We start from the raw sequence: 16917 nt of genomic DNA, 5'->3' as shown, positions 1-16917 counted from the left end.
CTGGCTTTGGAGTAACATGGGCAGGTGAGGTGTGTGTGGCTCCAGGGAGGGCAGGTTGAATCAGTGCTAGGCTGAATAGGGGATCTGCATTTGCAGTAGTGGGAGGAGTAGTCCCCTGACCCTGAATAGGTCTGTGCCTGCCTGTGTGAATGCTGACTCCGCACCCTTCTGGTGGTCTGATGACCGAGCCCCCACCTGACAATGGGGAAGAGGAGCCCTGTAATCAGAGTGCTCCTAAACCTCCCAGAACCAGTTCAGGCTGGTTCCCCAAGCCCTGTGCCAAGGGCAGAACAAAGGAAAAGACTGTATAAGTACTGGGGCTGTGACCCCATGAAGGTGTTCTTTCTTGTGACTTGGGGGGTGACTTGCTGCTGCTGGGCCCCAGGAGGAACTGCCATGAGAGACTGCCTCTCTGCTGGAGGGTCCTGTGAGCTGGCCTGCCCGGTTCTAGCATTGTGCCCCAATGGAAATTATGCCTGAGCACCTTGGGAGCAATATACCTTTCTCTCCCAGAACGAGGAGAGTGCTGGGGGCTTTACAACTCTGCACTGTGCCATATTTGGAGGGAATCCCAACTTGGGGATTCCCCAGCGTTTGTGCACTTGTCGGCAGAAGCCCACCCCGTCTTTGTGAACTGTACGAGCTGGACCCCACCCCGCATTTGGGTATATTCTGCCGCATTTATATTTATCTAATAGCGGGAGCCCACCCAGCATTTGTGCTTATCTGGCGGGAGCCCACCCCGCAATTGTGTGTACCCAGAGAAAGAAACCGTCGAGATGCAGCCGCCAGCGTGAACCGAAAGCCAGGCGAGGAGTGTCTGACCCGGGGCGTGGCCAAGAGGGAAGGGCTGTGCCTTAAGTCAGGCAACACAGCGCCTGATTTGAGGCGGGGCTCCCGTGAGCTGGAAGAGAGCCCCGCATGCTGCCAAGCCTCACCGGAGAAGTGAGGGAAGCTCCGCCCGCCTTCCCAAGGAGAGACAGAGCCTGGGGATGGCTCACCACCACTGCCCACACCCAAGGAGAGGCTGTGGGAGGAGGAGCACGACGGGAGTCTCGCAGGCTCCCACGGTGACCATCTCCATACAGTAACCGGCGTCTGCCCCAAAGGAGAAGCCCCAGTGAATGGGGCTATAAATGAGCATTCTTTTTCTTTTGGGGTGCCGTGAGTGGCACCAGGAGAGCCCCGGTGAGGGGGGCACCTTCAAGGCAGGGTTGGTGCCACAGCTCATTTCTCAGCTGCCACACGAGAGCGCGGGCAGCTGCACTGAGGGTCAAATTGTTTGTAGAAGTCCCAGTGGGGGACTCAGGAGGCACATTGGTGCCAGGCCTCATTCTGACGGCTGCACCGCGAGAGAGCGGGCAGCTGCAGGGGGCAGTTTCTTTTAGTGAGAAGGAAGGGATGAGACGCACCTCACACCCCAGTGCACTGCGCACCTTGGCTTTGCTGCTTTTGCAGCCACAGGGCTACTTGAAAGGCCCACAGTTTATGCCCTGACATTCTGGACAAAGGGCAGTTTGAGCCCCAGAGAAATGCCAGTTGGCCTGGGGTCATGGTTAACGCTAAGGTGCTGTATGCACTTTATCTGTGATGGTGACAGGACACAAGGTTCCAAGGTTCTGTGTGCACTTTTTTAGTGTTACTGTGGTGCACTGTTTATGCCCAATGTGATGCCTACTGCATAATGTGTTTTATGAATAATGTGATGCCTACTGCATAATGTGGTTTATGCCTAATGTGATATAATGCTGGGTACAGTATTCTGCCAGTAGTAAATGGTGATGTTTTATATGTGCTACTAGTGCTTTCTAAAAGGTTCTGACAGTGGCCCGATTGGCCTTGTCATGTGTATATAATCCCCTGTGAATATTGCCTAGTGCCAGTTGGCAAAGTGTATATTGTGTGATTATGATTCTAATGTGTTTATGATAATACAAAGGCTATTTTTATATAACCTTGTGTGGAGTTTCTTTTGTGGTGTGCCTAGTGTGTTGCTGCTCTGTGTGTGTGTGTGTGTGTGTGTTGCGCAAACGCTTTATACATTGCCTCTGGGATAATCCTGACTGCTCGTGCCAAGCTACCAAAGGGGTGAGCAGGGGTTTTATTCGGCGTGTAACTCCCTTGCACTGACTAGAGTGGTGGTTTCTGCCTTGCTTAGGGGCATGACCTAGCCAACCAGAAATCCCATGTCTAACAAGATTCATGAATCGTAGTGACTGCATTACCAAGCAAATGTATGTGAGTTTACCAATTAACCTATCAGGGTTTCCTGGGAAGGGAAAACAGAGGGCAACTGAGGGCAACAGGGTGTCAGATCTGACCATGGCATTCCAGGAGGTTTACAAAAGTTGGGTAATGTTGCTATGGTTGCTTCTTTGAAAATGCCCATCATGGAGATATGCTACCCCAAATACCACATGATCTCTGCAGAAATACACCAAACTTGCTTATAGAAAGTGTAGCCTTTAATAGTATAGAATCAGCAACAATTGATTTAGCCGGGATCGCACATTTCTTTTTTAACCTGTTGACTGCTCCAATGGAAAGATTTACAGAGCCGTGGTCAATTGATAGTTTCCCCATTTGGGCACTTCTTCTCTGCGAGCAACAACATTATTGTTAATCCGGTCTGTTTGCCTACATTGTACGTGAACAGATTATTTATTCAGGCAAAAGGCAACTAAAGTTGGGGTACTAGGACACGGAGAAACACTACCCTCATTGGATACATTCCAAGCCATGCAATACACAAATGAGCTGGAAACAGACACAATGTTACTGAAAATGCGCGTTATATGGTTACAAAATCTATGAGTGGTTTCACTCTTGCAAATGAAAATATTATTCTCATGAAACCTCGAAATAACCATAGTTAAAGTTTCATATAAACATTTTGTACATTTTTACTACCGATACAGTTGCCAGATTTCTCATTTTGAACATCTAGTTAAACTGTAATGGACACACTAACAGTTCACTCCAAATTCCTATTGAAAATGTTTTTTGTTATTTAAAATAATTTAATGGATATGCTCGGTAATGGCATTATGCTACAATTTGATCCAGTTCAAATTATTTGTAAACCGACCAACTGACATTTCTTAAAGGTATAGTATAGTCCGTAGATCCGTTGTAGAAGCAGCAACCATGCTTTAGGCGGGGAACACTGCTTGGATATTCACTGATAGCACCTGAAAACGCTGGGGTGCGCCAGATTATTAAACAAAAACCACCAGCATGTAAGTACATGTACTGGAGAGAGCGTAGAACTGATACACAGAGATGTGGTTCACCCCATGCTTTATGTTTCTGTGAATTTTCCTTTTGGTAATTCAGTGAGCCCTGATGGCCCCTACAATCTGGGCTCCATATGCAGAGGCATGGGATTGCAGAGCTAAGGCAAAGTGAGGGAAACTTTTGAAACCTTGGAATGCAGCACGCATAGAAAGAGGAAAAAAAATAGGACAACTGAATAGATTTCTCCTTGTTGTGCCTCCCCACGCCTCCTCCGGGGAGGCATAGCATTCAGACTAATTTCCTGATTTACGATTTCTCGTGAATCAGGAATTTTGTCTGGTTCCTTGGGTGTTGTGGGAAGACCAACAGTAACACCCTTGGAACGCCCCTTTCACACAAAGTGCTGAGTGTAAAGGGACCGTATTTACAAGGACCGGAAAACCCATGCAGGGTTGCTTTTCCTTTCTTTGTAATTATGGGGCAGAAATATTTGATGGCGTTGCGTCACAAAAGTGACGATCTGGCAGCCCAAAGGGCTTGTAAATCTGCCCCAAAATGTTAGGTGTGTCTGAAGAATTTGAGTATATTGACTACACATGTGCCTCCTAGCATTTCTGTACATTTAGAGGACTGCTATATGTTGTTCTCCTCAACCTGCCAGTAGGAATAAGGCATAATGTTAGAGTTGAAAATTACATGTATGTCCAAGATGCCTGGATCATGGCAGATTTTAAGGATAAACACTCACTCTGTAGATGGATTCAATCCAGGTTTAATGGACGAGAATGTATCCTATCCTGTGTGAACCTGAACCTAGAGTGAGGACCCAGATCTCTTGGACCTGAGTCAGATATCAACTAATACAACTAACACTAGGATGGAGTCAGTTTCATAACTAGTGAGTTGGATCTAGCATTGTTCTGCCAAAATAATGAAACAATAATGATGATGAAAATACTTAGATGATAAATAACAAACTCAGCTTAGCAGCAATCTACAAGAATGTGCATTTTTTTTATAGCTGTGAGACACTGTTGCCTAACTTGTGGGAACACAAAATTATGTCCTGGAAGTTTTATTGTTGTTTTTGGTTTATAGAACGCTGTTAGCCTAATAACTTTCCAATTCCTATTCACCTCTTTACATAAGATTAAGTATTTTTTCTATTGACTTGATTCTTCCCATGATAATACTGTAAGACTGTTTGTTGGTGATGAAAATGAATAAACTTCATAGTTTTCTTTCACTGGTGTCCCTCGGTCTTGAGATCAACAGTGATCAATCAGACAACATCTACAGTTTCAGTATGAGTCAAAATGTGGACTTCAGGATGCAGCTCAGCCCCTTCATACTATGTGATCAATCACATTCTGTTGCGTCTCTGGAGTGAGGATATGTCAAGAGGGCACACTACAACAAAATTGTACCCAAAACATAATTGGATAGAAACATTGTGTCGTAATATTGTTTACAAAATTACTTCACCACTGAAGTTAATAATGGAAAACCTATACAAAAAAAAAATCAAAATAATATTTAGGACATGATATTTCTGTCAGACAATATTTTTGCTAATAATATTATGGCATACAACTTTAAATATGCAAGTATACTACATACTCAGATGACGCTGCTCTTTTTCTTTATATGTAATATGCACTGTCCCAAAAATGAAATCAAAGCATATTAGGAAAGTCCTAGTGGTTGTAGCAGGTGAAATTAACACCCGAATACCAACAAATGTTGGACAGAATCCTACAGAAACCCAGAGTGGGATTGATGTAAGAACTTCCAAATCACATTTTCCTGGTTCTAACAAAGGTGCTGATATCACAAAAGCAGGAGCCCAAGCTGTCGATTTGATACTAGACCATGTCCTAAGAGTGGTTAATGGGAACACTAAGTCAGATTGTCCAGCGTGCACAACCTTTAAAAGAGTTTTCAGTATTTCACAAATAGACTATATTTTCCTGGACACTGAGTTATGGGCAGATCGATATGATATGAAGGTGATCCCCAGACCAGATAGCGGCCACCAAGCTCTGAGTGCATCCTTCGCTATGGATGAGTTTACTGATGTAAAACTTGATCAAGTAGTGACCTCTTCATCTATGGCCCCTACATCCAATCTAAGAAACATTAAATGGGCAGCCATGGAGATGGACTTAAAGCGAATTACACACTTGTATGATCTTTTTGTGTGGAAACTCTCTCAGTTAGATCCTGCAGATATGGATAGCATCAACTTTGCCCTTATACACTCAGAATTGATGGGCACATTAAGTTCATGTTTTGACATGCACCATAAAAGAGGGGCTCTCCATAGGAAAATCCCCTCCTGATATTCTAAATCTTGCTGCTTAGATAAATCTCGTCTATTATGTGCGATTAAAAAGGGACAAAGAGCTGAAATCTTAAAGGCCAGAAAAAAACTACAAATCTACACTAGAAAATGCAAAAACAGATTGGGAGGAGGAACAGTGGTCACTTATGGCAGAAGACCTCAACATGGGTGACCACAAGACGTTCTGGAAATTAATCTCTGTTAACTCCTCGAGTGCTAATCACCTGGAGTTAACTATACAACCTGAGATATGGGTCTCACACTTTAGTGGCTTGTATAAATGTAAGCTGAACCAGAATAATCCTATAATTCTTCCGCCAGGAGCCATGAGTGACCCGATGGAAAACCCAAACCATGACAAGTATAATAGACTTAATATCTTTTAGGCTAACTTTACCTTTACTATTGATGAAACTCACCTAGCAGTCAAGCTAATGAAAAAAGAAAAGGCATCAGGAATGCATGGCATTCCAGGTGATCTCTTTTTGTCTCAACCGGGCATCTGGGTACCATATCTGAACGCTGTATGTAATAGCATTCTAAATGGTAATTCTATCCCGCCCTCTTAGCATGACGCAATTATTATACCTATTTTCAAAAAGGGGGACAGTGAAAACCCCTCAAATTACAGACCCATCAGTCTGCTGGACCACACCCAAAAAAAATCTGCAGGCAAGTGTTGCTTAAACTCAATGAGTGGATGGATGAGAACAACATCCCTGAATAGGCGCAAGCCGGGTTTGGACCCAAGATTAGCACACTGGACCATGTTCTCAGCTTCAAGGTGATAACCTGGAAATATGTCACCTTGAAGCGAGACCATCTATATGTCGCCTTTATAGACTTATGGACGGCATTTGACCTGGTCCTATGGGAAACTCTATGGGAGGTATTGGATGGCTATGGTATCCCTCTAAACCTACTTAGGATTCTGAGAGTTTTACATACAAGTACCTAAGCCAAGGTCAGATGGAATAATGCTGGGGATTTGTCAGATGAAATCAAAATTAATCAAGGGGTTCGACAAGGGTGGGCCCTTGCTCTGACCCTCTTTAGTCTCTACATTAATGGAGCAGTAAGTAAACTGAACAATTGCATACATGACGTCCCTAAATTAACAGGTGTGTCAACGCCGATTTTGATGTTTGCGGATGACACCCTGTTAATTTCACGCACTCCAATGGGGCTGCAAGCCCAACTAAACACCTTTTTTCATTTTTGTGAAGAAAAAGGACTTGAGCCTAACTCCACAAGTTCAAAAGTCATGACTATCAACTCCATACAACATCTAGAGGTAACATGTAAATTCAGGGGGTCTGCCTTAAAAAAGTTCCACACTTTGACTATTTGGCAGTTAGGCTGAGTGACACCCAGATGAGGGGCCCACAAATAGAGAAAAGTAAAGCCAACCTCCAAATGAAAACTGCTGCCATAGGGAGAAGATGCAGGGTTGCCTCAGGAGGTGCTCTGTCTCCGGTCCTTTTATGTATAGAGCAACAGCTGTAACATCAGCAACAAATGGTGCTGAAATATGAGGCCATGTCCAAGGAAAAGTGCTGACAAGATTAGAAAATAAGTTCATAAGGGGCCTTTTCCATCTTCCCCCAAGCTTCACCATCACCCCTTTAAGATTTGATCTTGCACTCAACTCTATACACTTAGTGGTTCAACTTAAACCCCTACTATTCTGGATAAGACTTTGGTCCACCAGAGAACTAACAATGTACAGAGATTTTGTAAAAGAGCTAGTGTCCCTGGACAAGGACTCAAGTACATCATGGCTGAAAGCGATAAAAGCATTATCCCACAGAATAGGCATGGCAAATTTATGGAACACTCCAGAGCAGATCACCAAAAGTGATGCCCTTGGAGTGAAAACTGGTTCTGAGGGGAAATTGCAAACGTGCAAAGTACATCAGGAAAATTCTATTATCAGTCAGTAAATGTTCTCCCTACCCGGAGCCTTACACGGATCGCATGAATCCACGCTACTCTAAGCGCCTGGATGTCCAATTTAGGTGTGGCATATTGACCCTGAGAACTCAAACTATGAAATGGGACAAGACACTTACAAACAACAAGTTCTTCCAAAACTGCCCTTCATCGCGGAAACTGTTGAACATTTCATGTTCTTCTGGCCACAATATAGAAATCTGCGTAAGAAATGGCTAAAAGCAGCATTAAACTCGAGGGGAGTTAGACACTGTGGGGAAGCACTACGGCTCCTTAAGAGTGACACTAGGGAATTATTCGCACTGGTAGTATCAAGTTATCTGCTCTGTGCATAGATCCAGAGAAAGAAGGTGATGGACAATGTGTCCCCTAGGATAGCCAGCTTGTAGTGTAAAGCTCAGTATGCCCATGTAGCGTCCTATTACCTGATATGTGTAATTCAATTATTATCGACATTGGGGTTCTGCATTTTTTTGGCTTGTCCAAATAATTTCTTTTTAACTTTATATGCATTTTTACTTTTATGAAGAATACCTATTTAATAACATTATTTTTATTGTGTTGGGGCTAGGAGGCCTGTTCTTCTTACATCTACTAATTTTAACCACCAACGTTCTTTTTAATTCTAAATAAGATTTGAATGATGTTTTTTATTGAAATTGATATGAACTGTGCATTTTTGTGATTGTAAATTTTTATGGCTTACAGCCGAAATAAAAGGTTTGATTGATGAAAAATCAAAGTAAATCATATTTCATATCCCCTAAATGATTTAGCATGAGTACTTAATTTGAGCCACTGGTTTCTGGTACTCGGCACCTGCACTTAATTTTCGGCACTAGAGCTTGCCAGACATGCTGCCACAAGGTGGCACTGTCTGGGTAATATAGAAAAGACCACAGCAGTTCATTATGAATTAAATATATATTCAAAATTACTATTACCTGCAGCCCAAGCCATTCTTATAACTTTGGAGGCCTGAAATAGTTCGAATTGTCAGAGTGTGTTGGTTGTTAGCTGTATTGTTACTATCATTGGCAGAATGGCAGTGTCAATGTGTGGCGCAAGCTGCAGTGGCATCCTGACAATAGCCCAGGCTCTTATTTTGTTTTACAAATTAAGCACTGTACCTTAAGCATGGTACTCACCATACACCACAACAGTTGCGGATGTACTTCTTCTCCTGGCCACTATGTTAGAGGCCACACATGTATAATTGCCAGAATCGGACAGGCGTGCCTGCCGTATGATCAAGTTGTGATCTGCCCTGGTGTCGACATTGTCATCCAGGAGCGAGTCAATGGGCTCTTCGTTCTTCAGCCATTCAACCTGCCAGAGACACAAACGATGAAATGACAGTTAGATGAAGAGGAAGAAGGAAGATGGGATGGGCATCTGAAAAACCAAAACATATGGCCAGTTAGCGCACAGTGATGAAATGTTAGCTGAACTATTAAACTGGCTTTACAAATCCTCAATAAGCATTTCCTACAATCAATCGAATATGGGAAACAAACTCATTTCCAACTAGTGCAGATTCACAAATCCAATGGCCCCGCACTCTGCTGTAGCATAGTGATCCAAGATTACATCTCCATCAGATTTTTAAATGAAATAAACACTTTAAAAATACAATTCCTTACATTTTAAATGACAGCAGTCTTTCCATTTCCAGTTGTAGTATTGAGGATCAACAGCAGGATTACAAATATAAATATTCTATATTGTAAACTGTGACTCATTCCATCGAGCATTACAAGCCTTCGAGTGGTGAATAAATTTGCCTCCCGGAAGTTCTGGGGAGCACCCTTATTTTTTTTTCCTCAGACAGTTTCCCTTTGTAAAGAGTCTCTAAAGTGGTGTGGACACCTACAGTAGCGAACACATGGATCTGCAGATGGTGGAGGGGGGCTGGTATCACAGTACTTCAGTGGGAATTTTGACTTCCAAAAATATTGCATGCACAATGTCAACTACCACTGCATCATCAAGGTAAGTAGATGTGAAGTTACAAATAACCACCGTCACAGTAGGAGTGAGACTGGCTCACAAATACTCCGTGGTCCCAACCGCCATATTTTGATTAGTCCATTGTGTAGGCCGTCAGAAAATTCATTTTTCTACTGATGCTTGTGCTACTGGCCGAAAATGGGCCGCAGCACAAGCAGCAGTATAAAAAGGCAATTTACAAACATCCATGCACCGTGTCCCAGACACCATGTGGGGCCTGGCACATGGTGCATGGATGTGTAGGGCGACACCACATGCACCCCCCTGGCCACTTATTGGTGGCCCACAGGGAACGGGGCCCTGCTTGGGGCCCCAAAGTCTATTTCTATCTGCCTATTCATGGCGGTTGGACCACCATAAAAAGGCATTCGGAAAGGGACATTGTAATCCTGACGGCGGTGCCTTAGCAGGCACCGCCTCCATTCAGGATCACTATTCCGACCGCCGTCCCGACTGGATCAGTAGTTCCTGTTAGAGTTTGCACCTGCATTGTAATGCGGCAGGTGGCCCGAAAGGCTGTAAGTCGGTGGGACCGCCACTGACGACCTGTCAGTGGCGGTCCCGCCGGTATCATAATGTACTACCCTGCAGATGCTGCTTTGCTAATATAGTGCCAGTCGATATCATGAATGCATTTGCATTATTTTAGGTCGATATTTTGACTGTAATGCTGTGTCTTGTAAACTTTGCAGGTCACCCCACAGCAAAGAGTAGAGAGACATCTATTGAATGAGTTGAAACAGCAATGTTTCCTAACAGGGATCTTCTATTGCGCTTGGAATAAAGTGCACAAATATTTTACTGTCCAGTATCATTATTTTGTGGTAAACTATGATGGACAATGAAAATGGATAAATGAAAAAAATCCAAAGATCATCAAATTATGCAGCAATCTTTTTTTCCCTCTCTTGGTATCATATCTCCACAGCTCTTTGAAAGCAAAACTGGTAGCAGGTATACCACACTATAGACTTTAATTTGCATTGCTTCGTCTATGAGAAACAGAGATAGGCTAATCTCTACATTATAATCATTTCACAGAGAGTTTATTGTTGGAATCTGAGATCAGGATCAATCAGCCTATTCCCATAAAAGTTAGACTAATGAGACTTGGTGGTAGCCAATTAGCAGCTAGCGTTTTTAACTTCAGACAATTCTTAAAAATAGACCTCCCTGTGCAATGACAATGCATTTAAATAATTTGTGTTAGAAATCTGTGTGCAATGCATAAAAGGTGCTGTGTGAGTTTAGCCTTTGGCACTTAAAAACACCCAACTAATATAAAACCAAGCAAATCTTTAAATGATTGACTCCTAAAATTGTCTTCCAACATAGAAATACAGAAGCCCATCAGTCAATCGACATGCACCCCTACCAGTTTACTGGTAACAATGTGGCTGTTCGATCCTTACTTCGTTGTGTTTGTCCCCTGCAGTCAACGGTTGAGCTTCTACATGGATTCCGTTGCTCCGGCGGAAGGAGATTTTATGACAACTGACCCGCAGACAATAGTACATGCGCTGGCACAGCACTTTCAGCAGGTTTACACATCAGTCTCGACTATGTCTATGGAAGAGGCACTGACTTACATAAAAGACAAAGTAATGCACAAACTTGCATCGGAAGCGGCCCTTAAGCTTGAGGCCGATTTCACGGTTCACGAGCTGCAAATGGCGATAGGCTCCCTGCAATCAGGAAAGGCGGTAGGACCTAATGGTATACCCATTGAACTCTATAAAAAGATGGCTGGGACTATTGCCCCACACCTGCTGAATATGTATTGTGATAGTTTGCAGGCGGGCAAACTCCCTCTAGATCAACTATTGGCCACTATAGTGGCGATACCAAATCCTGGAAAGGCCCGTGAGGAATGTACCTCGTATCTCCCGATTTCCTTAATCAATGCAGAGGCCAAAATACTTGCGAAATACCTGGCAATCAAATTCAATTTCAAAACACCTGGCAATCAGATTGATGCTACACCTTACGACTCTGATACACCCGGACCAGTCCGGTTTTATTCCAGGTACAGCTTTGAATCTGAGATGCTTACATGGTGTGATGGCCTGTATTCCATATCTTCAGGAACCAGCTGTCGTTAGATGCCCGAAAGGCGTTCAATATGGTTGAATGGCCCTTCTTATTCACTGTACTTCATCACTTGGGCTTTGGCCCTAAATTCTGCGCATGGATATGGCTATTGTACACCAAACTGATGTCATGGCCAACGGTTACATTTCCAAGGACTTTCCACTAACGCGTTGCACGCACCAGGGCTGCCCTCTGGCCCCAGTCCTTTTTGTCTTAGTACTGGAGACGCTTGCAGCCTGGATTAGGTGGGAACCGATGATACGAGGAATTAGATGGATGGATGGGTGGGAGGACCGCATTTCGCTTTATGCAGAAGATGTGTTATTATACATGGCCGCCCCTAGACGCTCCAGACTGGTGCTTCTGAATATATGTCAACTCTTTGGTCGGGCATCTGGTTATACCATAAACTGGTCAAAATCGATCCAGTTTGTATTACATGCCCCGCCACCTCAACTCCCAGCTGACTGCCCACTACAGATCACAGAAGATACATTTAAGTATTTAGGCATATATATCACGACAAACCCATATACCTTCATTAAGAGAAACCTCATGCCCCCCCGGAGCGTCTTAAAAGGGAAATGGTCCATTGAGGAACACTACCCTTCACGCTGATGGAAAAATGTGGCACTTTTCAAAATGATGGTGCTCCCTCGATTTTTGTATGCACTGGAGAATACACCATTCCTAGTGCCACCAAAATACTTCAAGACTATATCGGCCCAGGTAAACAGTCTGCTCTGGGGTAATAAACCAGCATGAATAGCGCAGGCCAAGTTAGTCAGCGGGTGGTACAATGGAGGGATAGCTCTCCCAAAAATTCAACTATATTATTGGGCAGCTCAGTTGAAAATCATTAACCAATGGATACATACCCCACAGACAGATCCCGCATTCAAAGCGGGCAGAGCAGGGCTGGGACAGAACAGATTGATGGTATCCCTTTATAGCAAAAAGCAGGCCCCATCGTTAATAGGACCCACAAAACACACAGTCACCATATGGCATTCAGCGACTGCTAGATTGGACTGGTGAGGGGTCATAACCTAACTTACCCCTCTTTGGGATGCGCAGCGACTGGGAAGACTGAGAAATTGTAAGGGATTCGCGCAATGGGACGCAATTGACATATCCACATTGGGCGACATGTGGAGTAAAGGGGAGGTAATCACCTTTAAACGTCTTACACAACAATTTGAAACGGCACCCTCTGAAATCTTCAGATATATGCAGATAAAACATGCTCTGCTGGCAGTCCTGGCGCCGGGCACTGAGGTCCCAGAAGCCTCGCCCCTAGAAGATAGACTGCTGACAGAATGCATGTTTAAACGGGCTCCCTCCCTCACCTACAAAAAACAAGTTAATAACTTACTGGATCCCATGGTGGTGCTCAAGGAAAAGTGGTTCAGTGATTTAGGGGAACTTGATGACACGGGGAGCGGGCGGAAGATGGCAATGATGAAGACAAGGGGGAAGGGACCTGAAATTACTATCAGGAATAAGATAAATGACTGTGTTGTTATGAATATTGTTATGCCTATGTTACGAGAGGACTTGCTGACAGATATCAATGTATGTGTGTATAATTGGACTGTTATGTGCCTTGATTGCAATGGATATAATAAAAAGAATAAAAAAAAAAATCACCACAGGAAACATTGGTGCTCCTTTAAGCAAAAATAGCACATGCTGACCCTACTTCTTGCCCAATGTAAAGGATGGTCCGCACCACTGCGGGCTAATAGACTGATGCCAAAGAGGTACAACTTGGAACCAGCTGTATTGTGGAGAGACATGATCTGATATCTTTGCAAAGTAGCTTTTTCAGCAATGCAGATTGTAAAAGTGAAAAGTCATGCTGTGCCTGCGGTTGAACAATATAGAGCCATTGCTCTTGAGTTCTTAGAGGTAAATGGCGCATATGTGCACCAGTACATAGTAATTACTGGTCTGCAATTCTAGAGTCGTGTTCTGCAAGATTAGGGTTTGCATTGTGCGGAAACCGTGTGAAGCCGTCAAATAACTTAGCTGTCTACGTCTCCCTGGACGCCACTTTTGGCGCGCGGTTCTCATGTAGTTCCTCACCTTTCTGTTCTGTGAGTCGTTTGATGCTTTCCCAGTATTTCTCTTTGTGACAATTCAATATTCTAAGGGAAGAAGGGACAGCGATCCATTAAATCTATGAGAGAGCGAGTTGGAGGAGATGAAAAATGCTTACATTAACAACACCAACAAAAACAACGCGAGGCATTAAAGAAGAATCATGGCCAAAATGAGGAAAAACAGCGCTAGATGCGGGAATGTAAATGGTAAAGTAAAGAAGAAGTTGAAACTGGGGATATTGTGGGCCAGATGTTGTACTACAATTCTTCCCTTCCACTTGTAACAGCATAAAAGAGCAGGTCTCCACACCACAGAGTGGTGTTTTAAAGATGCAAGGCACCCTTGGCCAGTGGTACCCAGTACCCGCAAGCAACCATTGTTAATTGTCCTATCTTTGAGTCCCTAGGCAAAATGCATGGATGCCATACAGATGTCTCAAAATTATGTCTAGAAGTGTCTACAACATTAAAAAGAATTGATAGAGCATATATAATGGTAAAGACATCATAGTGTGGCATGTCCTAATAAAGGATAGGATGTCTTAGAAGTGTATTATCGATCAAATGTAATTTGAGTATACAGATAACAGCTTTTTTTCTGGTAAGGCAGTAGCTCTTAACCTGGTGTCCTTGAACCCCTGGGGATTGGCAATGCCTGCTAAGGGGTTCTGCAACTAATTAGAAAATGAAATAATATTATCCAGTTAATAAAGTATATGTACATTAAATAGCAAAACTGAAAATGTTACAACACTCCTTCAGTGCTTAACTTGTAAAATAATAAGTGCCCAGGGCCCTGACCAGGAGGCCACTGCAGCTTGCACCACCCATTGCCCCTGTCATTGCTGAACGTACCAAAACAACTTCAAATCATCTCTCTCACCTGCAAGTGCATCAGATTACTCCAGGTCCCCAAAGCTAAAGGAATGGCTGGGGAGGCAGGTGGTAGTACTTTTTTTTATGAATATTGAATTCATAAACAACCTTTGTTCTGCTCATCTCTAAATAAGAGGAGCAGTGCCACCATCTGGCAGACTGTCATGATTGCGGTGTTGACATGTAAGTTCTGGTGCTGGCCCCCGGAAACCAATTAAGTGCCGGTACCGAGAACCGGAAACCACTGGCTCAAATTAAGCACTGCACTCTGTAAATGTGAAGTGATCTGAAATTAGGTTGGTATCCTTACCTAGATTTGTGGGAAAAGCACAAGTATAGCAAACAAAATCTAGAATGCATGACTTGTGGCATCAATTGATGGGGTGGTATGCAAGAACAAAAAGAAAGCACACTTTAGGAGCAAAAAAGACAAAGTGATATGCTAGAGTCTAGCTCGTCGCTTCATCCTTTAGTAATTAAACAAAGTTTGATAAGATCCAAACTCTGCATTAAAATGTAGATTTTTGCATAATTCTGTTTGTAAATTACATGACAATATTTAATAATTTGTGTGTCTGTCTGCTGTATAGTTGTTTCTATATTTTATGTGTTGTTGTGAGGTTTGAATGGTACAAATGTCTTAGGTAGGTGTCCCTTGCTTCCAGTAAAGATTCAGTGGCCGCCCACAGAAGTCAAAATGTTAAGAAGTGCTGTGGCAGGGACTTCCTCAACATGGTACTTTGAAGCTGAGACGACTTTTCTTTGACAACGTTGATTTTTTAACTGTATGTATTACCAGCAGCACGTCTTAATCATAACACATGAAAACACCCTTTAGATTATATTTCATAATAATTACGTAAAAGGCAGAAGAGGATCCCATACTGTGCTGCCATATCGGCTAATGTAAGTGCTTTTAACCAGATCATTATTCCTGGACTGCACAGGAATTTTAAAAATGTAGTAATTTATACCTTCTGAAAGTATAGGGCTATGGCTCGAATTGCTGAATTCCTGCAAATCTTTAACCTTAAAAAAGGGACTGGAAATAGTTGCTCTCAGAGCGTGTTTTTGCTCCATCATAATAAAAAAGGGCAAATTAGTTGTAAGAGCTTTAAGTAATAGAACGCAACATACTTGCTTAGCCTCTGTCTGCACAGAATAGTTGAATCACATAATAGTACCTTAAATGTAACCTTTCTCTTAGTGACAATTGAATTTTGAGGATCAGTGAATAAAGGTTCCTAATTCGGGTTGTGCAGGAAGAAGCACTTGCAACATAGAGGCAAAGTATGGATCCCAAGACCCAAGATGGCTATCCCCCTTGGGTGGTGCTTGTCTCGTGCCCAGCTGTGGCCCCTACTTTCTGTCTTTGTCCATTGATATTGTTGAACTGTCGGAGGCCGGGATGATCTTACTGCGGGGTCTTACAGGAGGGGTACATCCTCTGTTAGCTAAAATGCATCCTTGTTCCACATAAATCCATCTCCTTGAGAAGTTTTTCTTTATGATTTTAGCTTAATGGTGTCTCCAACCCACTCAAATGAGGTTCTCCTTATCTCCCCAATAGAGTACAAGGCACGCGTATTGCTCCTAACCATGATCTTAATAGAAGCGGGATTTAGAAGCCATTAGCATTGAAGAACTAGCGCAGTGTCGACAGAAGGCGTGCTTTCGCGAACGACATATCAGGGACAGGCTACCATGTCAGGATTAGCACCATTAGAGATCTCCAACGTCTTCCTGATGAACTCGCTCCGCGCACCCGGACACCTACTGCGGCCCTCAGTGAGAGGCAGGCTTAAAGTATGCGCTTGCGGAACTGGGACCTGCTCAGAATGAAAATTCTTCCATCAGAGGAAAGCCAAGGCTAATCACGTAATGATCTCCAAAGGAAATGCAAGGACAGCGATGGATTAGCACAACTCTCCTGTTATTGGGCGGGAAAGGATACATTAGCATAATCATACATTTGTTCCAATTACAGAAGGTAATTATCAGAGCCCGAGGATGCAGCATTCTTAAAATGAAACCAGCTAAGTACGCTGGATCCCAGGTAGATTTAATCAAGTTAATGTTCGCTCCCTGAATCATCCATCTCCCGGTACGTGAAATTTGATTTAATAATGCACAGAGCAGTGGCACACCCTCAACACATTCATAAGGAGATGGATGAAGCTAGTTAGATTATGCGGATTAACACCGCGAGAGAAAATTATGAATACAGACAGCTGTTAATTTAACGTCTGAAAAAAACAAAGAGGAAATTGCAGGGATCGGAGGGGCTAGGGAGGGCTGGAA

General features: G+C 43.3%; 1 protein-coding gene across 2 annotated transcripts in view; it reads right to left on the bottom strand.

Moving 5' to 3' along the window:
• UNC5D (unc-5 netrin receptor D) overlaps window positions 1-16917 on the bottom strand; it is a 703309-nt gene that overhangs the window by 395308 nt on the left and 291084 nt on the right. For both annotated transcript variants that reach the window (XM_086943775.1, XM_086943776.1), the window contains exon 4: window positions 8683-8863. In XM_086943775.1, coding sequence (XP_086799901.1) covers window positions 8683-8863 — 181 coding nt within the window. The remainder of the gene's footprint in view (window positions 1-8682; window positions 8864-16917) is intronic.

Source organism: Lissotriton vulgaris, chromosome 11 (genome assembly GCF_964263255.1).
Source record: "Lissotriton vulgaris chromosome 11, aLisVul1.2, whole genome shotgun sequence".
Lineage (NCBI taxonomy): Eukaryota > Metazoa > Chordata > Amphibia > Caudata > Salamandridae > Lissotriton > Lissotriton vulgaris.
Note: the sequence above shows the minus strand (reverse complement) of the source record. Positions and strands in the feature narration are given on the sequence as shown.